The sequence below is a fragment of the Talpa europaea genome (genome assembly GCF_964194135.1).
Source record: "Talpa europaea genome assembly, chromosome: 1".
Classification (NCBI taxonomy): Eukaryota; Metazoa; Chordata; class Mammalia; order Eulipotyphla; family Talpidae; genus Talpa; species Talpa europaea.
Genome location: NC_140073.1, coordinates 130,985,165 through 131,007,142, shown reverse-complemented (window position 1 = coordinate 131,007,142; position 21,978 = coordinate 130,985,165). Strand labels below are relative to the sequence as shown.

The 21,978-nt window shown below is 43.9% G+C and overlaps 1 protein-coding gene across 1 annotated transcript in view; it reads right to left on the bottom strand.

Moving 5' to 3' along the window:
* The window catches only part of CFLAR (CASP8 and FADD like apoptosis regulator), a gene marked incomplete at both ends in the record, with an annotated part of 32,578 nt that extends 26,115 nt beyond the window's left edge, over window positions 1-6,463 (bottom strand). The window contains 4 exons of the mRNA XM_084239077.1: window positions 456-541; window positions 1,364-1,499; window positions 3,545-3,650; window positions 6,102-6,463. Coding sequence (XP_084095203.1) covers window positions 456-541; window positions 1,364-1,499; window positions 3,545-3,650; window positions 6,102-6,463 — 690 coding nt within the window. The remainder of the gene's footprint in view (window positions 1-455; window positions 542-1,363; window positions 1,500-3,544; window positions 3,651-6,101) is intronic.
* Between the last annotated feature and the right edge of the window lie 15,515 nt (window positions 6,464-21,978).

The window sequence follows — 21,978 nt, the reverse complement described above, 5'->3', positions numbered from 1 at the left end:
TCCCACATGGCGCGCAGACCTCTCCTGCCGCCCACTGCTCCCCTCAGCAGTGTACTTCGGTCCTTCTGCCTGCTCTGCAACCCACTCTGGCTCTGGTGAATTCTCTCACCCTCCCACGCTTCTGACTGTACCCAGTGCATGTATAAAACAAACAAACAAACAAATAAATAAATAAAAATACATGCCTCTTTAAAAAAAAAAAAAAGCAAGTGCACAGAAAGGTAAATCTGAGGATATTTATTTTTAAATATTTTACAGTATTTTTTAGATGTATTTGCTTTATAATCATAATTTGCTTTATAATCATAATTTATACATATTTTTGAACAAATGTACATTTCTATCACATTGTTTTCCAGATAATAAAGTACATGCTGCTGTAATAATACATATCTTTTTATCAAAGTTCTGAGACTGTTTCATGCTGGGATTCCAGATATTTGCTCCAGACTCACCCTTAAGTTATATGAAGGATCCTTAAGATTCAAGCTTGGGACAGGTGCCTGGAGAGCATTTATATAACTGTTTTCCGTTCTTTGAGCTAGAAGCAGAAGCGAGGTACTGAGTTAAGATTTACAAATTAACATCAAACGAATCTTCAACAATGTCTCAGTTCAAGGTCAATCACTATCTTTCAAAATATCCTAAAACTTCCCAGCCAGCTTACTAAATTAAATATTATCAAATCAGCTGACTCTTCCATCAACATGATTAATGGGCTAAAAATGCTACTCCTATTCTTGATCTTTCATTAGTCACTCAAGAGGGTAGGGAGAGGTGTCTTTAGATCACTGGATCACAGCCAAGCCCTTCAGCGGTGACTCTCTGGTGGCAGTGGACTGCTAATAGAGCCAGGTCTAGAAGACAAAGGGGTGTGTGGCCTGAGAAAGGCCAATATGGAGTCTATCCACTTTGGAAGGGGTATCAGCTGGAAAGAAGGTCTTTTCCATGAGGTTTTGTGACACTCAGGACACATGCATGGCAGTAATGGGACCCCCGTAAAAGCTCCAACTCAGAGTTGGGTGGCAGGAAGGCCAAACACTGGAACAAGCCAGCAGAGTTCGGCATAGATGCAAAAACCCTGAATGTCTACTGTGTGCCCTGTGCAGAAAGTGGGGGTGCAGACTCTTTCTCGAAGACAGAATTTTAAGATCACCTTGGTGCAATTTTGCAAAGGGCTAAGATGACCATCATGGGGGTGGGATGATAAAGTCAGTAGATCTGGGGCATAAGGGTACAATCCCTTAGCATAGGCTAGTGGGGGGCTTCCATCCAGCCATTCAACAAATGAATCTTTACCTAGCAGACTTACTATACACAGAGTACTTTTCTTAGGCCACTGAGAGGTCAATATTCTTCTTACCAGACTGTTTGTAATTCTGGATCTTTGTCTTGAGGTCTATTCTGTGGATGTTCTTTAAACATTTTTCCAGTAAGTCCAATTGATCTGGAGCAAGTAGGTTCAGTTTCTCCAATTCAATCACAAGATCCAAGAAACTCTAAGAGACCCACCAAAAAGAAACAAATGTTAGCAGGCTGACTACTAAGCCACAAGTGCGAACCGCTGACCATGTGATTTATATCAGTAAGAAAATATGACAAGGAGTTAGTGACTGAAACTGTGTCACAGTTCCTCCAAGGCCAACAGCAAATTACACTCTGGGATTTTACTCAGAAAAGAGGCAGTGATGAGTTTTGGTGGACAAGCTGAGCCTAGGTTGGGAAGAGCATGTGAACTCTTTTGTGTCATCAGGGGTGCTGTGAGAGAGCAGGCCTAAAAATAAAATCATCCTGCACTCATTCTCTTTCAAAAAAGCCAGATTGGTGTTACACTGAAAAACTCTCAGGACTTTCCTAAAAAAAGGAAGAGAGAAAATGGCTGGGGGGTAGTTTCTACTAAAAAAAATCCCAATGGTGGTTTTGAAATTCCTAAAATAGTTTTCATGCTGGACATTCTAACTCATCCTGACTGAGGGGGTTGGGTGGCAACTCAACTACTCACTCACCCTGGAGCCCAGGTGTAGGGTAAGGAAAAATGCCAGGTTTTTCTGCCCTCCCGCCATCAGGATAAATGATGGATCCTTGTGGTCCTGAATGCATGCCTGATAGCGGGCACCTGGAGTAGGGTGTGGGCATAGGTAGATGGGACTCACCTGGGCTGAGACTGGGCTTTTTAAGGGCGGCGTCATGGGGACACCAGCAAAAGCCGAAGAGAAGCCAAAAGAGAAGCCGAGATCACCGGAGAGCCCAGATAGAGTGAGGATTTGCTGGGGGCTGGGTGGCCTGCCAGCCTCCTGGTCCCCTCAGTGCCCCTGATTACCGAGTACCTGGTAATCCCAATAAAAAACCTGCAAAAGCCACTGAGGACTCTGACTCCTCCTTTACCTGGTCTGCATGGGATCCTAGAAAACCTGCCCTGTGTCATTCCTGATCCTACACCAGGGATGTGAAAGAACTGTGTTCAGATGCCGGCTTGGCTTTGCTTTTATTTTCCCCTCTGTGTAACAGTTGGTTACTGAAGTGCTATCTTTATTTTCTTAAATAAGAATCATAATTAAATCTATATAAGTAATCAGGAGATAGCTGATTAGAAGATACCAAAAAAAAAGTTGCTATTTCATTTTCCTTCTCTCTCTTTTTTTTTAAAGATTTATTTATTTATTTATTTATTTATTTATTTATTTATTTATTTATTTATACAAGCACTGGGTACAGTCAGAAGCACCGGAGGGTGATAGAATTCACCAGAGCCAGAGCGGAAAGTAGAACAGGCAGAGAGACGAAGTACACTGCTGAGGGGAGCAGCGGGCAGCAGGAGAGGTCTGCGCGCCATGTGGGACCCTTGCCCTGTGGCCAGGGATCAAACCGGTACCGCAGAGGCTGCAGGCAGCTTCGCAAGCCAGGGCTCAACCGCTGCGCCACTGGGGAGGTCCTTCTTTCTCATTTTGCAGTTGTATAGAATCAGCTGGAATTTAGGTCCTTTTCCAGCAATCATAGCATACCTCAGATCCTCCCCCCTACCTAATTTTCAACCCCAAGTCTCTGCTTTTGCCACCCCTCAGATAGATAGGTCATAAGAATCTTTCCCATGGGCAGCCTAATGGCTCCACATGACCTTGAATTAGCTAAGGACAAAGAGGTAGTAGCAGGAGAGCAAGGTGAGAGTGGACTAGCACTTTTTCCACTCAGCACCAGCAGAAGGGACTTCCTAACCTGCCCAGAGGATCTGTCAAACCAGGAAGGGATATTAATATAAGCCACGTCTATGAATTTTACACAAATGAAGGATAAATATGAGGAGGAAAGACACACCCAAGGCCACACCAGAAGACATCACCCTATTTCTTCTCAGTTCATAAACCAATTCTTTTCCCATCAATGACACGAAAAAACCTGTACTCTTCTCACTTCCTGCCTTGATCCCCAGGTTGGACCTCCTTGCTCAAAGGCTCCCCTCCCTCCATATAGTAGGAAGCATCCCCCAACTTCTGATAGACTTTTGGAAACATGAACCAAGAAAGAAAAAAAAAAAAAAAAAACTCACCTTATCCTTGGCTGTCTTGCCCCGGCCCATATAATCCCTCATGAGGAAAATTAATGAGGACACATCAGATTTATCCAAATTATCACCAATTTCTGTCATCAGCACCCTGTAAACAAGACAAGTTTCTTCAGGAATTTCAGATAGCAGGCCTAGTGAGAACACCAAGAGCCCTCCTCTCTGCTAATAATTAGTGAAAAGACTAGTTCTTGCCCCATTTGAATATGTCCCCCCCATCATAAGACAGAAAGAACAAAAATATTTTTTAAAGAGATTTATTGATTCATTTATTGCATAGAAGAACTGGGGTGTAGGCCAGAGATATAGGGGGGTGAGAGGACCCACCAGAGACAGAGTGGGAAGCAGAACGGGCAGACTTACTGAAATACACTGCTGAGGGGAGCAGCAGGAGAGACAGGAGAGATATGTTGCACCCTATGTGGGCTAGCTCCCCCGCAGATCAAACGTACGCTGTGGTGGTGAGAGCGCTGAGACTTAACCGCTAGGCCACCAGGGAGGACCCACAGGAAGAGATCTTTTTTCTTTCTTTTTTTTTTTTTTTTTATTTAATCCTTTCTTTCTTTCTTTCTCTTTTTGTGGGGCCCTCGCCGGTGGCCGGGGATCTGGCGCTGCAGAGGCTGTGGGCAGCCTCGCAACCCAGTGCTCAACCACTGCGCCACCAGGGGAGGCCCCAGGAAGAGATCTTAAGGAAACTCATCCTTTCCCCAATTTTCAACAGGAGACATTACCTTTCTTTCCAATTAACTGCTCCGAAAACAACTCAGACAATGAAAACATCCCTAAAGAATCCCCTAGCTTCCCCTGAAGTTATAATGAAAGAAATGAAGAACCTAAATGACTAAAAAGATCAGAAATAGAATGCAAAGTAATCTTATCTTCTCTGTTTAGCAAGTTCCCAGGAGATGTTGATGCTGCTGGTTCAAGGACCCTACTTTGATTCAGAAGATTCTAAAGCACAGTAACACCTGGGGTATCCTGGCCCCTCTCTAACTCAAAGGATAAAGGGCATCCTGCGGTTTGTGACTGTGAATATCTTTGGGTACAAAGCCCCTACTGATTCAGTCACCTCTGTCCCAGTTGGAGCTACCATCATGCTTTATCAGGCACTCCAGGGACTCCAGTCATGGTTCGCATTACTCTCAACATTTTATCACTGTTCAGCAGGCTGATTTCCCAATTAGACTCTCAGATTCTGGAGGATGGAAGATTTTTTATTCATTTTGCTCCACTGTTTATCAAACACACGGCCTATGTCAACCCACCACAAAGCCCACTGAACAGGTGAATCTAGAACCCCATTCCCACTGCCCAGCCTCTTCCCTGAGACCCTGAGGAACTGCCTCTACTCACCATCACAAGGAGACTGGAAATGGACAGAGTGCCCTAACGTAGTCCTGAAATCCAGTCAGTGCCTTGCCAGAAGTTTTAAGATGACTGACTTTATATGATGGTTGGTTAGAGAGGTGGATGATGATCAAGAATAATAATATCCCCTTGTATTTGTAGAGTGCTTCAGTTTTCAAAAATATTTTGCATATTAAATTTTCACAATGGATCCTCAACAAACAAACTTGTGAAATCAGTTACTATTACTCTTAGCTTTACAAGCAGGATAATGAAGACCCAACCAAAGTTTAGTAATCAGTTCAGTCACGTATGAGGCCTGTAACTGGTGGTTCTGAGGCCTACAGACCCCAAGTTTCAAACCCTTACCTAGGTCAACACTGCTTTTAACTGTCTTTAATATAGTTCTTAACAATACACATCATCTCCAAATAGACATTATCAATATAACTAAAGGCTGTGGTGTAGAGAAAAAGAACCTCTAATTTAAGGTTCCAAATTCTCTTCTTTCCTCAGTAAGACTGCCCTTCAGGGTGGCTTGTACTCCAGGAGAATACTGGAGGAAGAAGACTGTGTTATTCTGTTATCTGAACTAAAGGGGACTCCAGCAGCCATTTCTCTCTCAACTAAAGGGAACCTAAAAGTCGTTAATAGATGTTCAGTCTGGGATCCCGGCAAGCAGGGTGAGGGGCACAAAAAACTCAAAGAGAGGGCGTCTACCCCATTTATTTCCTCAGAGGGGAAAGACATACAAGGATGCAGAAGGGATCACAGAATTCTACAAAGACCTCAGGAAGATCACTATCAGACTTGTTATTTCCTTTCTCAGTACCGAAATTTGCAGGGCTTGACATCACAGAACAGCAAAGACCACTGCAGATCTCACAAAGGCTGGCAAAAATTACTAGCTCTTAGTCACCCCTCTCTTTTTCTGTTCATTGCACATGCACACACCATCCATCCTTCTACTTTTATTATGATCTATCCAGTTATTTTAAGCAAGCACGAAGTTGGAATCCAGAGTTCAAAGGAAGGAAGTAACATCACATTGGAGGTGGATCAGGGGATAGAGAAGGCAAAAGTGCTGCTTTTCTTTCCTATGCTCATTTCCATTGTTCAGAAGTCTGGACCATCTCACTCCTTCCCACTGGTCTAGCCTCAGGAATTACCTGTGAATTACTAAAACCAGAATTACCTGTAGTCCGAAATGAGATGGGGGTGTCTGAGCAGGTGGGCCTCCACTGCCTTTTTGTCCATCTTCAAGATCCGCTTAAGCAAGTCAAAACGTCTCACTCTGTAGAGAAGCTCGGCCAAGCCCACCACAGATAGTTTGCCCCTCTCACTTAAAATATCCAGAAGGTCCCTGACATTCGGTGGCGCTGCGTCTGTAGCAACATCACGGCACAAAAAAAGTAGCATCTCCTTCTCATCTTCATCAAGTGCCTCCTCAACCTGATGGATGACCTCCGCAGACATCCTGGGCAGTGTCATTCCCAGGAATTGCAGGAATAAAACTCCAGTCCAGTCAACAGAAGGTGATGAGGCTACCAATTTCATTGCTGCTGGCTGTCTTCATTTCTTTTAGAATTCTTTCCAAAGTAGAATGTGTCAGTTCTGTGGTTAAAAGGGTACTTTTTAAAATCCTCTTATCAGAGTAACTAATGCCTAAAATCCAAACGATAGACTCGTCTCATATCCAAATTAGTAGGTTAAGTTCCTACTATTAAATCTACAGACAGAGAGAATCAGCAGACAAAGCAACTAATTCACCAACCAAGACAAAGAATACCTACATTTTAAAGGAAATGAAACCAAATACAAATTATCTCCAAAAAATCCCACATGCTTTATCAGAATTGGTCAAAATGTAAAGTATGGTAAGGGGAAAATCATAACTAGGTAGATCAAGTGGTAAATGAGTGAACTCGGGGGAGGAAAATGTCCAAATGACTAAACAGCTGACTAGATAGAGAAAGATGTCAGAGGGGTTAACTCCCACTCAGGGCCTTTCCCCTGGTAGCCTTGAAGAAATGCAGATCTTAGCAAAGGGACCTTGTGCGAGGTATCAGAAATGACAGGAGGTTTCTGTCCCTTCCTCTCCCAAAGTCCAGGGACCTTTTCACAGCTTTGTCAGGCATGCTCATAGGACTGGCCACCAGAGTGAAACAAAGGCCTTGTTGAGTGGTGATCTCCAAATCAGACCCTGAGTCCAGAGGTCCCTGCCTCTCAGGAGGCAGTCTGAGGGCAACAATCATCACAGGAGTTCCCGATGGTGTCAGTGGAAGGAAAGAGGCAGATCAGGAAATCTGGGTCCCTGTGACGGAACCCAGATAGGAGTGGTGGGGAGGTGCTGTGGATAACTTCTTCCATTGGAACTCGAACATTTTCTTTCAAAATTTAAGTTGCAAATGACAGTCACCATCTACTTGAAAGTTTCATAGCTATGCTTTATGTTAAAAATCTCGTGTTCTGGAAGAGTACCTTGTCTGTTTATGTCAGAGAACATTTCAGGTTAAAAGCTAATCTTAGCAAGAAATAATTAGAAACATGACCCACCTGTAAGTTGCTAACTGTTGCTACCTATTTATTTGTGTACAAGTGTATTTATATCTATCCAGCTATACATAGTGAAAGGAACACTGAATCTATTTCATTTATTAATATACAACCTCAGCACACAAAAGATTTTAAACATCTTACATATGATAAACACACAGTAGAAAAATTTTATATGAGAACAAGGGGGGTAAATTAGGTTAGACAATCAAAACAAGACAGAGGGTTAGAGACTACAATACAAATATGCAGGCCAGAAAGGCCTGAACTGCGAATTTGCTCCCGAGCTTCCTGTCAGTAAAAGCAAAAAGGGATATTTGGGATATTAAATAGTTCTTGCTGTCAACGAGAATTCGTTCCTCTATTTCTTTTTTTTTTTTTTTAAGATTTATTTATTTATGCATACAAGAGCTGGGGTATAGGACAGAGATGCGGAGGGTGAGAGGATTCACCAGAGACAGAGTGGGGAGCAGAACAGGCAGACTGACTGAAATACACTGCTGAAGGGAGCAGTGGGCGAGACAGGAGAGGTCTGCTGCGCCATGTGGGTTGCTCCCTGGCTGGCCAGGGATTGAACTCGTGCTGCAGAAGCTGCAGACTGCTTCATAGTGCAGTGCTTAAACTTGCACCACCAGGGAGGCCCCTCGTTCCTCTATTTCTTAAAGGAAGATTTTTTTCCTAGATCCCATCAGTGAAAATCTTAATGAGTACTTTAGTGACTGAAGGTAACAAAATTACATTTACTTTTAATTTTTTCAATTTAAAATATTTTAAAGTAGACTAGTAAGCTATACCTTTCGCATCAAGTCTTCTCAATGAAACTAACTAAATGATTGCTCAGTAAAAGTAGAAAAACTGCCTCAGAGACGAGTTTCTTTTTTTTTTTAATCTGAAAACTGAATACTTATTTTATGTGTTCTGGAAAGCCTAATTCTATGTTGCCTTTATAAACATACAGTACTTTAACCTAACCAATAGTGTCTGGTTCTTTTTCTTTTTTCATTTGTTTGGAGTTTTTTGGAACAGAAAAAGAGGATTTATTGAAATACCCTGCAAGGGAGCAGGGGGGTGCCTGCACCGCAGTTCTTTTTCTAGTCACGCCATGAAATGTTTAGTTCCCTATTTTTAAAAACAGTAATCTAGCTTTATAATTCATAAGCGTCAATGATATAACAATGTCACCAAAAATTAACAAAATTATGTAATGATTTTTAAAAACCATCTACCAACTATTACACCCAAGCCTGCTTTCTGCCAGTCACAAGCACTCAGCAAGAGAACTGGCTCGCTCTCTTCCCTCTGTACTAATGGAGGTAGAGTTTGGCAGCAAAATCCACATTACTCAGTGGTAGCATCTGGCATGTTCAGAGAAAATACCAAAAGGAAAACTACAGATCCCATGCTGAGCCAGGCCAGCCAAAATACCATTGTGTGTATGATAGGGGTTTTGGGGGGCAGTGAACTGTGGCTAGAGGTGCTATAAAGGGGAGAGCATGAGAGAAAGGGGAGCATGGAAGGAAGTAGTAGGGTTAGGAACCAAATAATCACTACTTTGTTTCTTTTAAGCACAAACCAAGAAATAAAAAAATTGCTCAGACTAAGGAAGCCCATAAGGTTCTTTAGAAGGAAACTCAAAACTACCCCATAAGGTCATTTCACACCCAGGGCACAGATGTGCTTTTTATGTAGGAGATGACTCATGTTTAAAATTAACCACACATGAAAATAAAAGTAACCATGACAGTGATAGGCAAAATAATAAAGCTCACAACCGAGGAACCTACATCTGAAAGTTTAAAATAAGTATTTTAAAACATTCTAGAAGATAAGGGAAGTCTCTGCAATGTGATATGTCAAATTAATGGTTTATAATCAGGGGTGATTTTGCCTCCCATGGGACATTCGACAGTATGTGGAGATACTTTTGTCTGTCTAACAACGTGTTGCCATTGGCATCTGGCAGAGAGAAGCAAGGGGTGCTTCTAAACACCCCAGAATACATGTTCCCCACAACAAAGAATTATCCAGCTCAAAACACCAACAGTGCCAAAATTGAGAAGCCCTATACTGGATTATCTCGAAAGAAACTCTGGCTGTAACACACACTGAGATGCTCAATGAAACATAAACATTTGCTCAAATACATAGCAGAGCCTGTGAGAAAGTAGCAAGCCTAAGAGAAGAAACAGCCACAAAAAAAAAAAAAAGAAAGAAGACTTGCAATATGTAATTACATCAAAATAGATAACATAGAGAAATAATTCTAACAAATGATATGCCAGACATTAACAGAAATAAACAAACTAAATATATTATTGGAAATAATAATGACCTTGGTAAATGGAAAGCTTTATCTTATTCATGAATAGTGTGATTCAATGTAATAAAGGTGTGAGTCTGCTAAAAAACTGATCCCTGGATTAAAAGCAAGGGAGTTTATCTTGCAAAATAGCAATTCAAAAACACATATCAGATGCATAGCATATAAACAGTTAAATAGTAATTACTAGGAAAAAAGTCTATAGCAAATATTATCCCTTACGGTGAGTGTTAGAAGCATTCCCTTAAAAAGTCAGCCTCCAAGTAGAGGGACCCAGGAGACCACCTTCCAGATCTACTTCCAGAGGAACAGGGATGAGGTTCTGCATATTTGCCAAATTTAAACATTGTTGGAATAGACCTGATAGTGTTGTCATGATTGGATCATGCAATAATTTCTTTTTTTTAAAGATTTATTTATGCATGCAAGAACTAGGGTACAGGCCAGAGGTGTGGGGGTGAGAGGATTCACCAGAGACAAAGGGAGAGCAGAACAGGAGGATCTACTGAAATAAACTGCTGAGAGGAGCAGCGGGTGAGTCAGGAAAAGTCTGCTGTGCCATGTGGGTAGCTCCCTGGCCGAACTCGTGCTGCAGAGCTGTGTATAGCTTCACAGTGCTGTGCTCAACCCCTTGTGCCACCAGGGAGGCCCCATACAATAATTAATTAAGCATGTTTGAAAAATACCCAAAGTGAAACATAACCTAGAAGCATCTCCAGAAAACGATAAACCTCGCATGATTCTGAAGCTGCCCAAAGTCTGAGCAGGTGGCAAGCAAAAGAATGATGCAATAATAAGTGATGACAGCCTGAACTGCAAGGAAGTCTGGCATACCGCCTAACATCCCGAGAAAATCATCATCACTGTAGCTACTACAGACAACCCATATATATTTCAAGACAAAGTGAGTTAGGGTTGGCATTCACAGCAGAAGAGCACTCTTCCTACTTAATTAAGATAGCTGAACCTAGCATTTGCCCCTAAAAAAAAAAGAGTGGCCCATGTGGCATCCCCTTCCAACGTTTGACAATGTGCCACTCATATTTGATAACTACATGAAGAAAGCTCTGTGGATTCATCACTGTGGTGTTTTCCATATCTGCTAGCTATTTCAGTAGGATAGGGCACCTTTAATTTAAATGACTTCTTTTTTTTTTTTTTTTAAGATTTATTTATTTATACAAGCACTGGGTACAGTCAGAAGCACAGGAGAGCGAGAGAATTCACCAGAGTCAGAGAGGAGAGCAGAGCAGGCAACTGACGAAGTACACCGCTGAGGGGAGCAGCGGGCAGCAGGAGAGGTCTGCGCCATGTGGGACTCTCACCTGACTCTCACCTGGTGGCCGGGGATCGAACTGGCACTGCAGAGGCTGCAGGCAGCTTCGCAACCCAGCGCTCAACGGCTGCGCCAACGAGGAGGCCTATAATTTAAATGACTTCTTGCACCATCTTGCCTTATGGACTAGATGGAAATGTATCAGCTTTGATTTACTAAATTCTTAATGCCTTTCTTTGTGATATCAAACACAGTGAAAGCCTTCAGTAATGCTCATGGGATTTAATTGTGTATCCTCATTACTGTCTCATTTGTGGGGTACAGCAGCCCCCCTTTTAAAAATGAAATACAGCTCATTCTTACTACAGCTTGTGCAAGTCCTCCTCTTCTGGCCTCCTAGATTCTTCCCCTTCATCTCTCTTACCCCGCCCTCTCTCGACCCAGTCTTAGTGGTGGTATATTAAAAAAAGAAAGCACACAAAACGAGTCCCCTTGGGGTAAGTGGGAAAGGAGATAGATATAAGTGTTTTAATAATAATTGGCTATAATCACTCTTTGCCACATATGGAACTGAAAATAAGGAGGGAAAAACTACTACTGAATAAAATGACAAAGAATAGAGAAGGGAAAAAAGAAAAAGCAGTAAATAGTTATTTATAACTCGTATAAAACAGCAACCAGCTTTAAAACAGTCCTTTCTGCTTAGGGTTAGAACAATGAATACTAGAACAATTGTTTGGATACTTTTAGTTTCTTTTAATCAAAAAATTACTAGATGATAGAATTTATTACATGTTATTACTTGGTATACTGAGAATTATTTAAAAGTAAAGACTCTAATGCAAAAAAAATTAGGCTTAAGACAAAAATGTATATGATTATTCCTTTTAATCCTTCAACATTATACTGGAGAACACAGCTAGCACAAGTACAAGGGAAAAAAATAGAGCATGCCACATAGAAATAACCTTACATAATTCATAATACTTTTAGAGCTTCTTTGGTGTATATATAGACAAAACCTTAGAACAAGAAAGCTTAGTAGCATTCCAAAGTTATCCTAAAAGGAACAGATCAAATTTTATTTAACATGGTTTAAAAGATGGGTGGGGAGGGTAGGGATGAGAGTGGCAGGTAGAATCAGGTCTTTAGAGCTCCATAAAAGGACAGTGCCCCCCAATTACCAACCCCATTCTACCTGAACCGCCAAGGTCCCCCTCACTCCAATCACTTCCTCTGAAGATACTTGTGTCACTTCACTCAGGCGAAGAACAAAGGGGCCATCCAAGCACAGTATTTTGTCTTGCATTCAAATATCCAGTCCTCCAGATTGATCAATATGTGTTAGTTTCATTTTACTCCACTGTTTAAAGCCAGGCAACTTCCCTAGTCAGACAAAACTGGCATCTGTGTGTGTTTTCCAGCATTTTAAGAAATCCCCTTTACCGTCAGGATTTTTTTTAATTTAATGATTATATATCCCCCTCCTTTCCACATCCACATAAGATTTCCTTATCACTACAAAAAGTTCCCACTTTTCATAATCAGGAGCAACTAGAATCTAAAACATTTCCAGTTTCACTTCTTGACAGGAAGTTTAGACAATTGCAAATTATTTAAAAAGCGAAGCAGAGCCAATGTCAGTCACCAGATTAATTTCCATGATAGAAGGCGTGTCGGATTCCACTCTCAAAGGAACAGAAACCTCTCAGAAACAACAGAAACCACTCCAGGTCTTTTCAGTGGAGATGCATTTAACAGGGGCACTTACAAAACCACTGCAAGGGCTGAAGGAAGAGGCTCTTGACTGGGCTTTTGGGACACAGGGAGCCCAGAGAGACCTGGTCTTAGGACAGTAGGGAGCTAGGAAACGCCACGGGGGGGGGGGGGGGGGCACTGAGCTGAACAAAAACTGCATGCCAGGGAGCCAGAATTCAAAAAGCAGCCTGACCACCAACACACCTGCCTCCCCACACCTCCAAAGCTGGTGACACAGGGCACTGTTCTGCCCAATTCCCATGTCACGCTTCTCAGCAGAAACTAAGAAAAGCAGAAAATCTCTATCTCACTTCTGTTTATGTACCTAATTGCAGAACTAAATTCATCCCCAAGTTGTAAAGGCCTCTGGGAAATGCAGTGTAATTTTCCAGAGCTAAGAATGGATCCTGAGCACCAACTGACCATAGCCACCCCAGAAATACACTGAGAGCAACTGTATCTTCTTTGTGATTAAATCCTCTGCATATTGGGCCTCCCTGGTGGTGCAAGGGGTCAAGACCCAACCTATGAAGTTATCCACAGCCACTGCAGCACGAGTTCCATCCCCAGCCAGGGAGCTACCCAAATGGCGCAGCAGACCTCTCCTGACTCACCCGCTGCTCCCCTCAGCAGTGTATTTCAGTCAGTCTGCCTGTTCTGCTCCCCACTCTGTCTCTGGTGAATCTGTTATAGGACAGGGAGACGGGCAGCCCAAACCCCGCAAACCTGCCTATTCTAAATGGGTTCTGCCATCCGCCGCATCAACACAAAACATAGGAGACTTTAAGGGGAAGGAACTTTAATAAAACTAGGAAACAATACAGGTAAGGCAGAGTCTAGTTTCTAAATGAAGCACCCAAAGTTACCCGTCCCCTCGTGGGTAAAAGTCCATCCAAATGGGATTGGCCCAGAACAAGGCCCCAAAGCCTGCCATGAGTCTAAAGCACCTTCCAGTGGGGACCCACAGCAAAGGGTCAGAAACAATCAGACAAGCCCAGAAGGAAAAGAGCAAAATCAACATCAAGATAAAAGCTGCCATTGTCACCTCCCCACGGGTCTCACCCACATCTGTGTCACCCAGTCCACGACCAAAAGACAAGCACAGTTTCTTCACGTGTCTCTAGGCTCCATGCGCCTCCTCCAGGTCTCCTTCTGGCTCCATCCTGCTTCCTTCCTCAGTCTCTTCTGCAGCTTCTCCTCTTCCTGCTCAGCTCCACCCTCCCTTGGGTGGGGCAGGGAACCTCCCCCTTTCCTGGGGACCACCCTGTTACAAATCCTCTCACACACACACCCCCACCACACACCTCTGGCTTGTACCCCGGTTCTTGTATGCATAAATAAATAAATCTTTAAAAAAAAAATTCTCTGCATCACCTCAGTTTCTTGACTGTAACAGACACTCAATTAGTACTGATAAAATGAATGAATGAAGTCTCACAAGTTACTACAAGGTAATGGTCTTACTTTCTCTTCTCTCCATACTGGACCTAGAATATCTGCTACAAATCTCTGGCCAGCATTCTCAAGTCTCTTGTCCTTTTGCTACCTGCCAACCATTCTGCAACACTTTGGGTAACCAACTGGCCCTCATTTGCCAGGATTTTCCAGTTTTAGCACTGAAAGTTCTATGTCCCAGAAAACCCCCTCAGTCTCAGGCAAACCAGGACGGTTGGTCACCCCAGCACCCAGTCCTCGAATGGAGAACATGCCCCACTCAGACATCCTGAGTAGTAAGTCCTGCTGAAGTGGGATGGGGAGGTAGATCACCCACACCCTTGTTTTCAACCTACTGCTGGTTGGCAATTGCTTTTACAGAAACTTTAGCTCCTTTCCCACACCCTCAGCTCCAACCTTCTCAGCTTTCTTCCACCTGACATCACCCACTGGTGCCATTTCTCATCGATGACCTTGCTCTTTATGTAGAGTGAGCTCGTGAGCTCGTGCAACCTTCTACCCTCCTACTGCCAGGACTGGCCGTGTTCCCCAGCTTGCAGGACCAATCCCCTCCCTCCCCTCCCACCATCATGAGGCCCTATACCTACTCTTCCATTAACCTCTCTACCTACAGGGATACCTCCCATCTGCTTGTAAGCGAGTTCAAGTCTCTTCCATCTTTTACAATAAATAAAACAAAAAAAAAACTTAAGCCTGAGATCCTCTAGTCGGACCATCCTTTCACTTCATTTCCTTTCATAAGAAGTTGGGACTTCAGGAAGGTAGACTCTGTATTTGGCGTTTTCTTCACGTGCCTCCACCTGCATCCCCCTAACCTCCCACATCTTTTACGCAAATGACACTGCCTGCCAAGTCGTACTGAAATCTGAGGCAAAGGAGTCAGGAATACTGATGTTGTCTCTAAACTTTGGATACTTTGCTCATTGTGGATTTTTTGCATCAAAGTCATTTTTTCCAAAATACTGCCTTAAAATATTATTTATCTAATAAATGACGCTTATGCTCTCAAAAATATCTAGAAAACTTAAATAAGGGACCAGGAAAATGAATAACTATAAGAAAGTGAAAATCAAAATCAACAAAAAACTATGAACCAGAGACACTTTTAGGGGGGCGGGGGCGGGAGGGGAGGGATTGGGGTCAGAATGGGGGGGCTGCAATTGTATGGGGAATATAACAATAAAATTTATTAAAAAAATTATTTATCTTGATTACTGAGTTTCTGAGCACCCCTTTAAATGTTACGTCAAGTTGAGTGCCTCATTCTCCTCACCCTGGCGTCCCCGTCCTATTGACAGTGCAGAGGCTTTGTAGAGACCTTAGTTACTCCCTAGTGGTCACATCCAAGTCACTTGGAAATCCTCTGTTATCAGAACACTCTGCCCCATCTACTTCACACCACCATATTCTGTGCAGTCCTTTTCTAACCATCTCTGACTTTCTGTACCTGCTCCTTAAATGCAAGTGTCCCCTAGAATCCATCTCTCACCCACTCTCTCTCTGGCCCTCTGGCCCCCTGCCTATATACTCACTCTCTCCAAACCGATGAGAATGGACCGAACTGCCTGAACCACATCACCTTCTTAATTTAATTCTTCCAGTGATTCTTCATCTCCCATTGCAGATTCAATTTCCTTTGCATTCAAGACTCTTTATGGTCCAGCACCTGTGCTCATCTCTCATTAACACACACCTTGCACATTCAGTTTTAGTCAAACTTCAACAAGTTATTTCCCGCACCTCTGTGCCTTTGCCTAGATTACCCTCTTCTATTTACCTGCTCAGCAAATCCCTTTGCAGCTTTCCGGGCAGCTGAAGTAGCTTTTCTGGGAAGAGTCTACACAGACCTAGTCAATAACTCCTCAGTACCATCACTGTACTAAGTACATAGCTCCCTGGCACCCAGCATTAGCCCCATTTAGTGAAAATGTGGTTAACCTTTGACAGACTTTCTCACAGAATGTCAACTTGACCTCCAATCCATGTGGCATCCAAAGCACACAATGTTCTCTGTAATCAGCAGCTAGCAGCCAGCATGACTGGTTCCCATCATCTGGTAACCTAATCAAGGACATGGTAAATTTTTTTTTTTAAAGATTTATTTATTTATACAAGAGTTGGGGGACAGCCCCAGTGGCTTAGCAGGTTGAGCGCAGTGCTGGGAAGCTGTCCACAGCCTCTGCAGCGGACAATAGCTAGGTTACAGGGCAGAGGCGTGGAGGGGGAGAGGATTCACCAGAGACAGAGTGGGGAGCAGAACAGGCAGATGGACCAAGAACACTGCTGAGGGGAGCAGCGGGCGAAAATAGGAGAGTTCTGCCGCGCCATGTGGGTATCTCCCTGGCCAGCCGGGAATAGAACCCGCGCTGCAGAGGCTGCGGACAGCTTCACAGTACTGCCCTCAACCTGCTGCACCACCAGGGAGGCCCTCTTTTTATGGAATTTATGTGAGATGATGGATGTTAACCAACCCTATCATATATATGTGTAAATCAAATCATCACATTGTACACCTTAAACTTATACAGTGGTATATATCAATTATTTCTCATTACAACTGGAAAAATATTTAATAAAAGATAGAGCATGAATTGTCATTTTGTGTCTCCCCCAAATATTTTTGTTTGAAGAATAATTTACTTAATTAAGGCACAATGGGAATGTAAAGTAACTCTAAAATAAATATTTTCATATCTTTTTTAGTGTCATATCCCTTAAGCCTCTTATTTAATTATATATTGTATTTATTTTTTATTAATGAAGTAACAAGGATGTTTTACATCCTTGTTAATATGACAATATAGGACTTCTTCCCTCAGGTAGTCATAGCTCTCCCATCACCAAAGCACTCATAGTCCTCCACCATTGTCTGTTGTGCTCTGTCCCCCACCTTGTTTTCATCCTCATCCCCCAATATTTTAAGTACGAGGTGTAATAACAGATCATCATGTGGTTCCTGATTTCTGGAATGCTGCGATACATGATCAACACAATCTAGCAGACCATGCTGAAGCTGAAGCATAAACACATTCTAGCTTGGGGTATTATTGACCATTGTTATGTATCAGTGGCTAAAATTATGCATTAAAAATTATTTGGCTGCACAAGTAGTAAATTTCAATTATAGCAAATTGCCCACAAACAATAGATGATCCCAATTATAAAACAACATGAAATTAATCAGAAGGCATGTTTTTTGATAACGCTCTGTGGTAATGCTCAGCCCCAATACTCTCAGGGAAGCTCCCATAAATTGCAACTCAATTTTATCTCCAAATACAAATATTATCACTCATATTATGTCATATTATAGTTGATAATATTTGCTTAGTGGCTTAATATTTGCTTAGTAGAAAATATTGATAATATTTGCTTAGTAGAAAAAGCCCCACAGAATGAGGAAGGATCTAGATCAAAAGGACGTTGAGTCACATAACTGAATACAGAACAAAAAGAATCACCAGGAACAACAGGGCTAAATCCATTTAATATAGAGACTGGTTCCTCCTTAAAAAGGTAAATTTTCATGAGGGCAAACTTCTCATACCCAATTACCTTAGAGTATCTCTCCAGCTCTGCCCAAGCCAGAATCTAACTCAAGAGAAGTATCTCAGTGTTCTCTGGACAATACTTTTCTGTCCCAACATCTTTGCTCAAACATTAGCCTCAGGATGGAAACCCCCTTCCTCTTCTCAGTCTCTGCCTATTGAAATTGTGTCCCATCTTTCAAAGCATCTCTTCCAGAAGCTGGTCCTGATGCCCAGATCAAGTTATCTCCTCCTGTTTCACAGCAATGTTTTTATTCACTTCTACCATTTATCTTTTTCTAGGCAGATACCTGTCAACTATGAGGAGGTTTTTGAGGATAGGTAGGCCCTTACTCATCTTCCTTAGGCTGTGGGGGGGGGGGGGGGCCTGGCCAGGTCTGCCAAGGTCAGCCCTACTAAATTTTGTGCTGAATGGTCATCATTAGACACTTCAGCAGGCCTGTGAGTGATGCCTGCTCATGCTTCATAACCTATAAAGAAGCAAGATGGAGCTGGAGGTGGAATAAGAGATCATACTTGGAATCTGGTTGTTCCAGGAGGCAGAGCTTGTGAAATGAAGCCTTTGCAACTACTTGAAATAACAATGCTGTGGTGAAAGGGTGGCTTATAGTGCGATTATAACAGAATGACTAAGACTTCCTGGGAGCTGGCAATTCCTTTATAAGTAATGAATTATCAAAGTTGACAACCTAATATCTTGGATAAGAGAAAAATAACAAAACTGTTTTCTATTTTGTACAAACACTAAATGGTCAAATAAAGACAAAAGCAGCTAAAAGGGGAGATCATCAGAGAACAAGGACATAGCAAGGTACTAAGAGTGAAAAGGGAAGCAATTCTATTGACAGCTGGAAAGAAAAGATTTAGGAAAAAAATAATATATGTATATATACATACACATACCCACACACATATCATTCATATATGGTGCATATCATCAAAAAGAAATTATTTCTCTAAATCCAGAAATGAGGAAGGATTTGAAAAAACATTTAGGGCCTCTGAATAAGCAGATGAATGAAATGTAAATTATGCATACACACATTCTCAAAAACAAGAGAAGTGGTCATTAGAAAACGTGTCATTAGCTCCCCACCCTAGTCCAACCTGCTTCCTTCTATTTCAGGCTGTCGGTGACCCTTGTCTAGACGGTCTGGGCTCCAAAGAAACCAGTGCAGAAAATCTCTACCCCTTCTCCCCCAACCACACTATGAGCTTCTGGGAAAAGGCAACGAGATCTGCTCCATCTGTGTGCCCCCAGTACCCAGAACTCGGCCTAGCCCAAAGGATCACTGAATGTTGGTAAGGTTACCCTGAATTAAAAAGGAAAGGAGGCATGTCAGTCTATAAATACAATTTTAATTAGTCTCTGGGATTCTACCAGGAAGAAACAACCAAACTGAGTCCACTCCTGAGATTAAAAACGCGACCCGCCGGACTACTTGGAAGGCAGTGGGTAACCAAGAGGCTCAACGACGGGCCGGAGAGCTGAAAGCAAAAGACTCAAATCCTTTCCCACTAAGGTCGCGAGGTGGCGCCCAGACGCCCCCGGAGAAAGCGCGACTCCCGCACAGGAGGAAGGTCCGGCCAGAGGCGCCGAGTACAAGGTTCTTGGTCTACTCACGCCGGTGCCAGCAGTCGGTTCCTCCGCAGGATCTCGGTCGGATCGGCACCCACTCCCGCTGAACATGACCTGAACTCACGCCCTGGAAAATTTTAGTCCGAAATACTCCTGACCCAACTAGGAAGAGGAAGAAAACAGGAAACAGGCTTTGGGCCACCTTCTCCAGGCAGTCGGCCGTGGATGCACTACAATCAAGTCTTCTGGTTCAAAGTCCCCCCTTGCCCTAAGATTAAAGACCCCCAAAACTCCAGGAGAGCACACGTAGGCCTCTCTAGACGGTAAACTGTCCCTTGTGTGGGCAAAGGGTCCTCGTGATGCTCCAGGAAATTACACATACTAGGCTGGGGCTGCACGGGGGAAGCTGATACAGGGCCACCGAAAGAGGAGGCGGTGACCCGGGGGAGCCCCAGGCACCAAACCTACTTCCGTTTCCAATTCGCAGCTCTCAGCAGCAGGAGGAGGCCTGCGACCACCTTCCCAACAACCGCCTCAAACGCAAGACTCCCGGGAGGGAGATTGCAAGAGGCCCCAGCCCTTCCAGACCATTGGGTGGATCCACCTTCTAAACAGGATTAAGATTGTAATCGAGTTAAAGGAAAAGCAAATGTCAGTTACAAACAGAGGCAGACATGTAGTTAGAAAAGGCCGTTTAAAGCAGGACACCCAGTCGGAAACTAAAAGTTAAGCAAACGTTAACAGAAAAAACGAAAAAGTCTGCATGGCAGACGCTCCCTCTACAACCGAGTCTTTGTTGTTTTGACTCTGAAGCTGAGCCAAGTTTTTTGCTCCTCCCAATGGAACATTCTTGTAAGATTATTATTAGGGGAAGAGATGTGCATCTCTTCTGTAGAGCAGAGCCAGCACGCCCCCGCAGGGTCTAATCGCGTCTAGATACTGAGCGAAAAACCACCTCCCTGCCGCCAACTCGTTGCGTAGATGCATTTCAAAAGTCAACAAGTCAGGGCTTGAACTTACTTCCTACTCCCCACTTACTTCCTGCTCCCCGCAACCAGGCTGAAAGTCACTCCTCGATCTTAACGCTTAAAAGAACATGCCCTTCTAACCAAATCCGACACCCCCAGGAGGGGCATCTTGAAATCTTTTCCAGTTCCTCAGACCTTTTGACAGACTGGAAAGGGCGGAGGACGTGCTGACTTTAAACCTTTTCACAAATCCTACCAATTCAAGAACCAGTAGTTGCGAACTTCCCCAAGGCGAGCATTCCTTGCAACTTGGCCAAAATATACATTACATTGCGTTGAGAAACAACCCTGACCTAGTTGGCCAGGCTCTTGCCAGAAACTGGAAATTCTTATTTTAAGCAAAGTTTCCAGGTCGCTGGGGACCTGCCAACCCAAGTTCGCGGCCTGCTCTGAGTCTCAGGGGATACCACGGCGGACCAGGTCCTCAGGGAGGGTGGATCGGGCCTCGCCGAGTACCCGGGACGCCCGCAGCCCGCAGCGGGGCGCCGATCCTGGGCGGGAGAACACAGAGCGGAGGCGGGACAGGAGGGGGCGAGCGAGGTGAGAGGGCGGGGGCGAAGTGCCCCCGGACCGCCCGCGGGGCAAACCCCAACGGAGGTGTCACCCGCCTGAGTCACCCGCCGGAAGGCCCACTCCCCGCCTCTGCCCGGCACCCCCCGCCCCCGGCCGGTTCTGGGAAACGGGGTACCGCAGCCTGGGGGCGGGCAGGCCGCGCGCGCGGCCGCGGGGTCACTGACACGCCGTCCCGGGAGGGTCGGGGCGGCGCGGGGGCACGTACCGTCCAGCCCGCCGCGAGGCTCCGTCTGCGGCGACCTGATCAGGCGTCACTGCCCTGCGCACCTGAAAAACGCTGGCAACAATGGAGGCCAAGAAACCGAAAGCTGAAAACTGGCGTGCTGCTTTCCTGTCACGCCCGCCTGGGGTCGCCTCGATCACCCCGGCCTTCTCCTTTCCTAAGCTTAGTGAACTCACATTTGCTGGTTGAGATCCAGAGACCCGCTCACCGACCGCCTAGTCCGAGACCGTCCTCTGCTTCCTGTGTATAGTCTGCAGGATTGGTTGCTGTGGGGCTGTGCTTCAACAAGGTTTTATGCGTGTTTGGCCAGTCTTGCTGGTGTTTGTTATTGAGGCAGGGGAATGAGAAGTAGCAATTGTGAAAGCTCTTTGTGTTTTATGTTCTGTCAATACCGGATGACTACTTTTTTGTGATGTTTTTTAATCTACTGACTTTTCTTAAATTTAACCTTACAGGAAAGCTGCAGGACAAAACTGAAACTGACAACTCTCGTCGCTTAGATGAATTTCGAAAGCCAACAAGTCAGGCCTTGAAATTGAAATGAGGACCTCGGCTAACCCACTCAGTAGAAAAACTGATGAAAATTATTTTATTATTTTTTAAAGATTTATTTATTTATGCATACAAGAGCTGGGGTAAAGACCAGAGGTGCGGGAGGGTGAGAGGGTTCACCAGAGACAGAGTGAGGAGCAGAGCAGGCAGATCTACTGAATGAAATACACTGCTAAGGGGAGCAGCAGGCGAGACAGGAGAGGT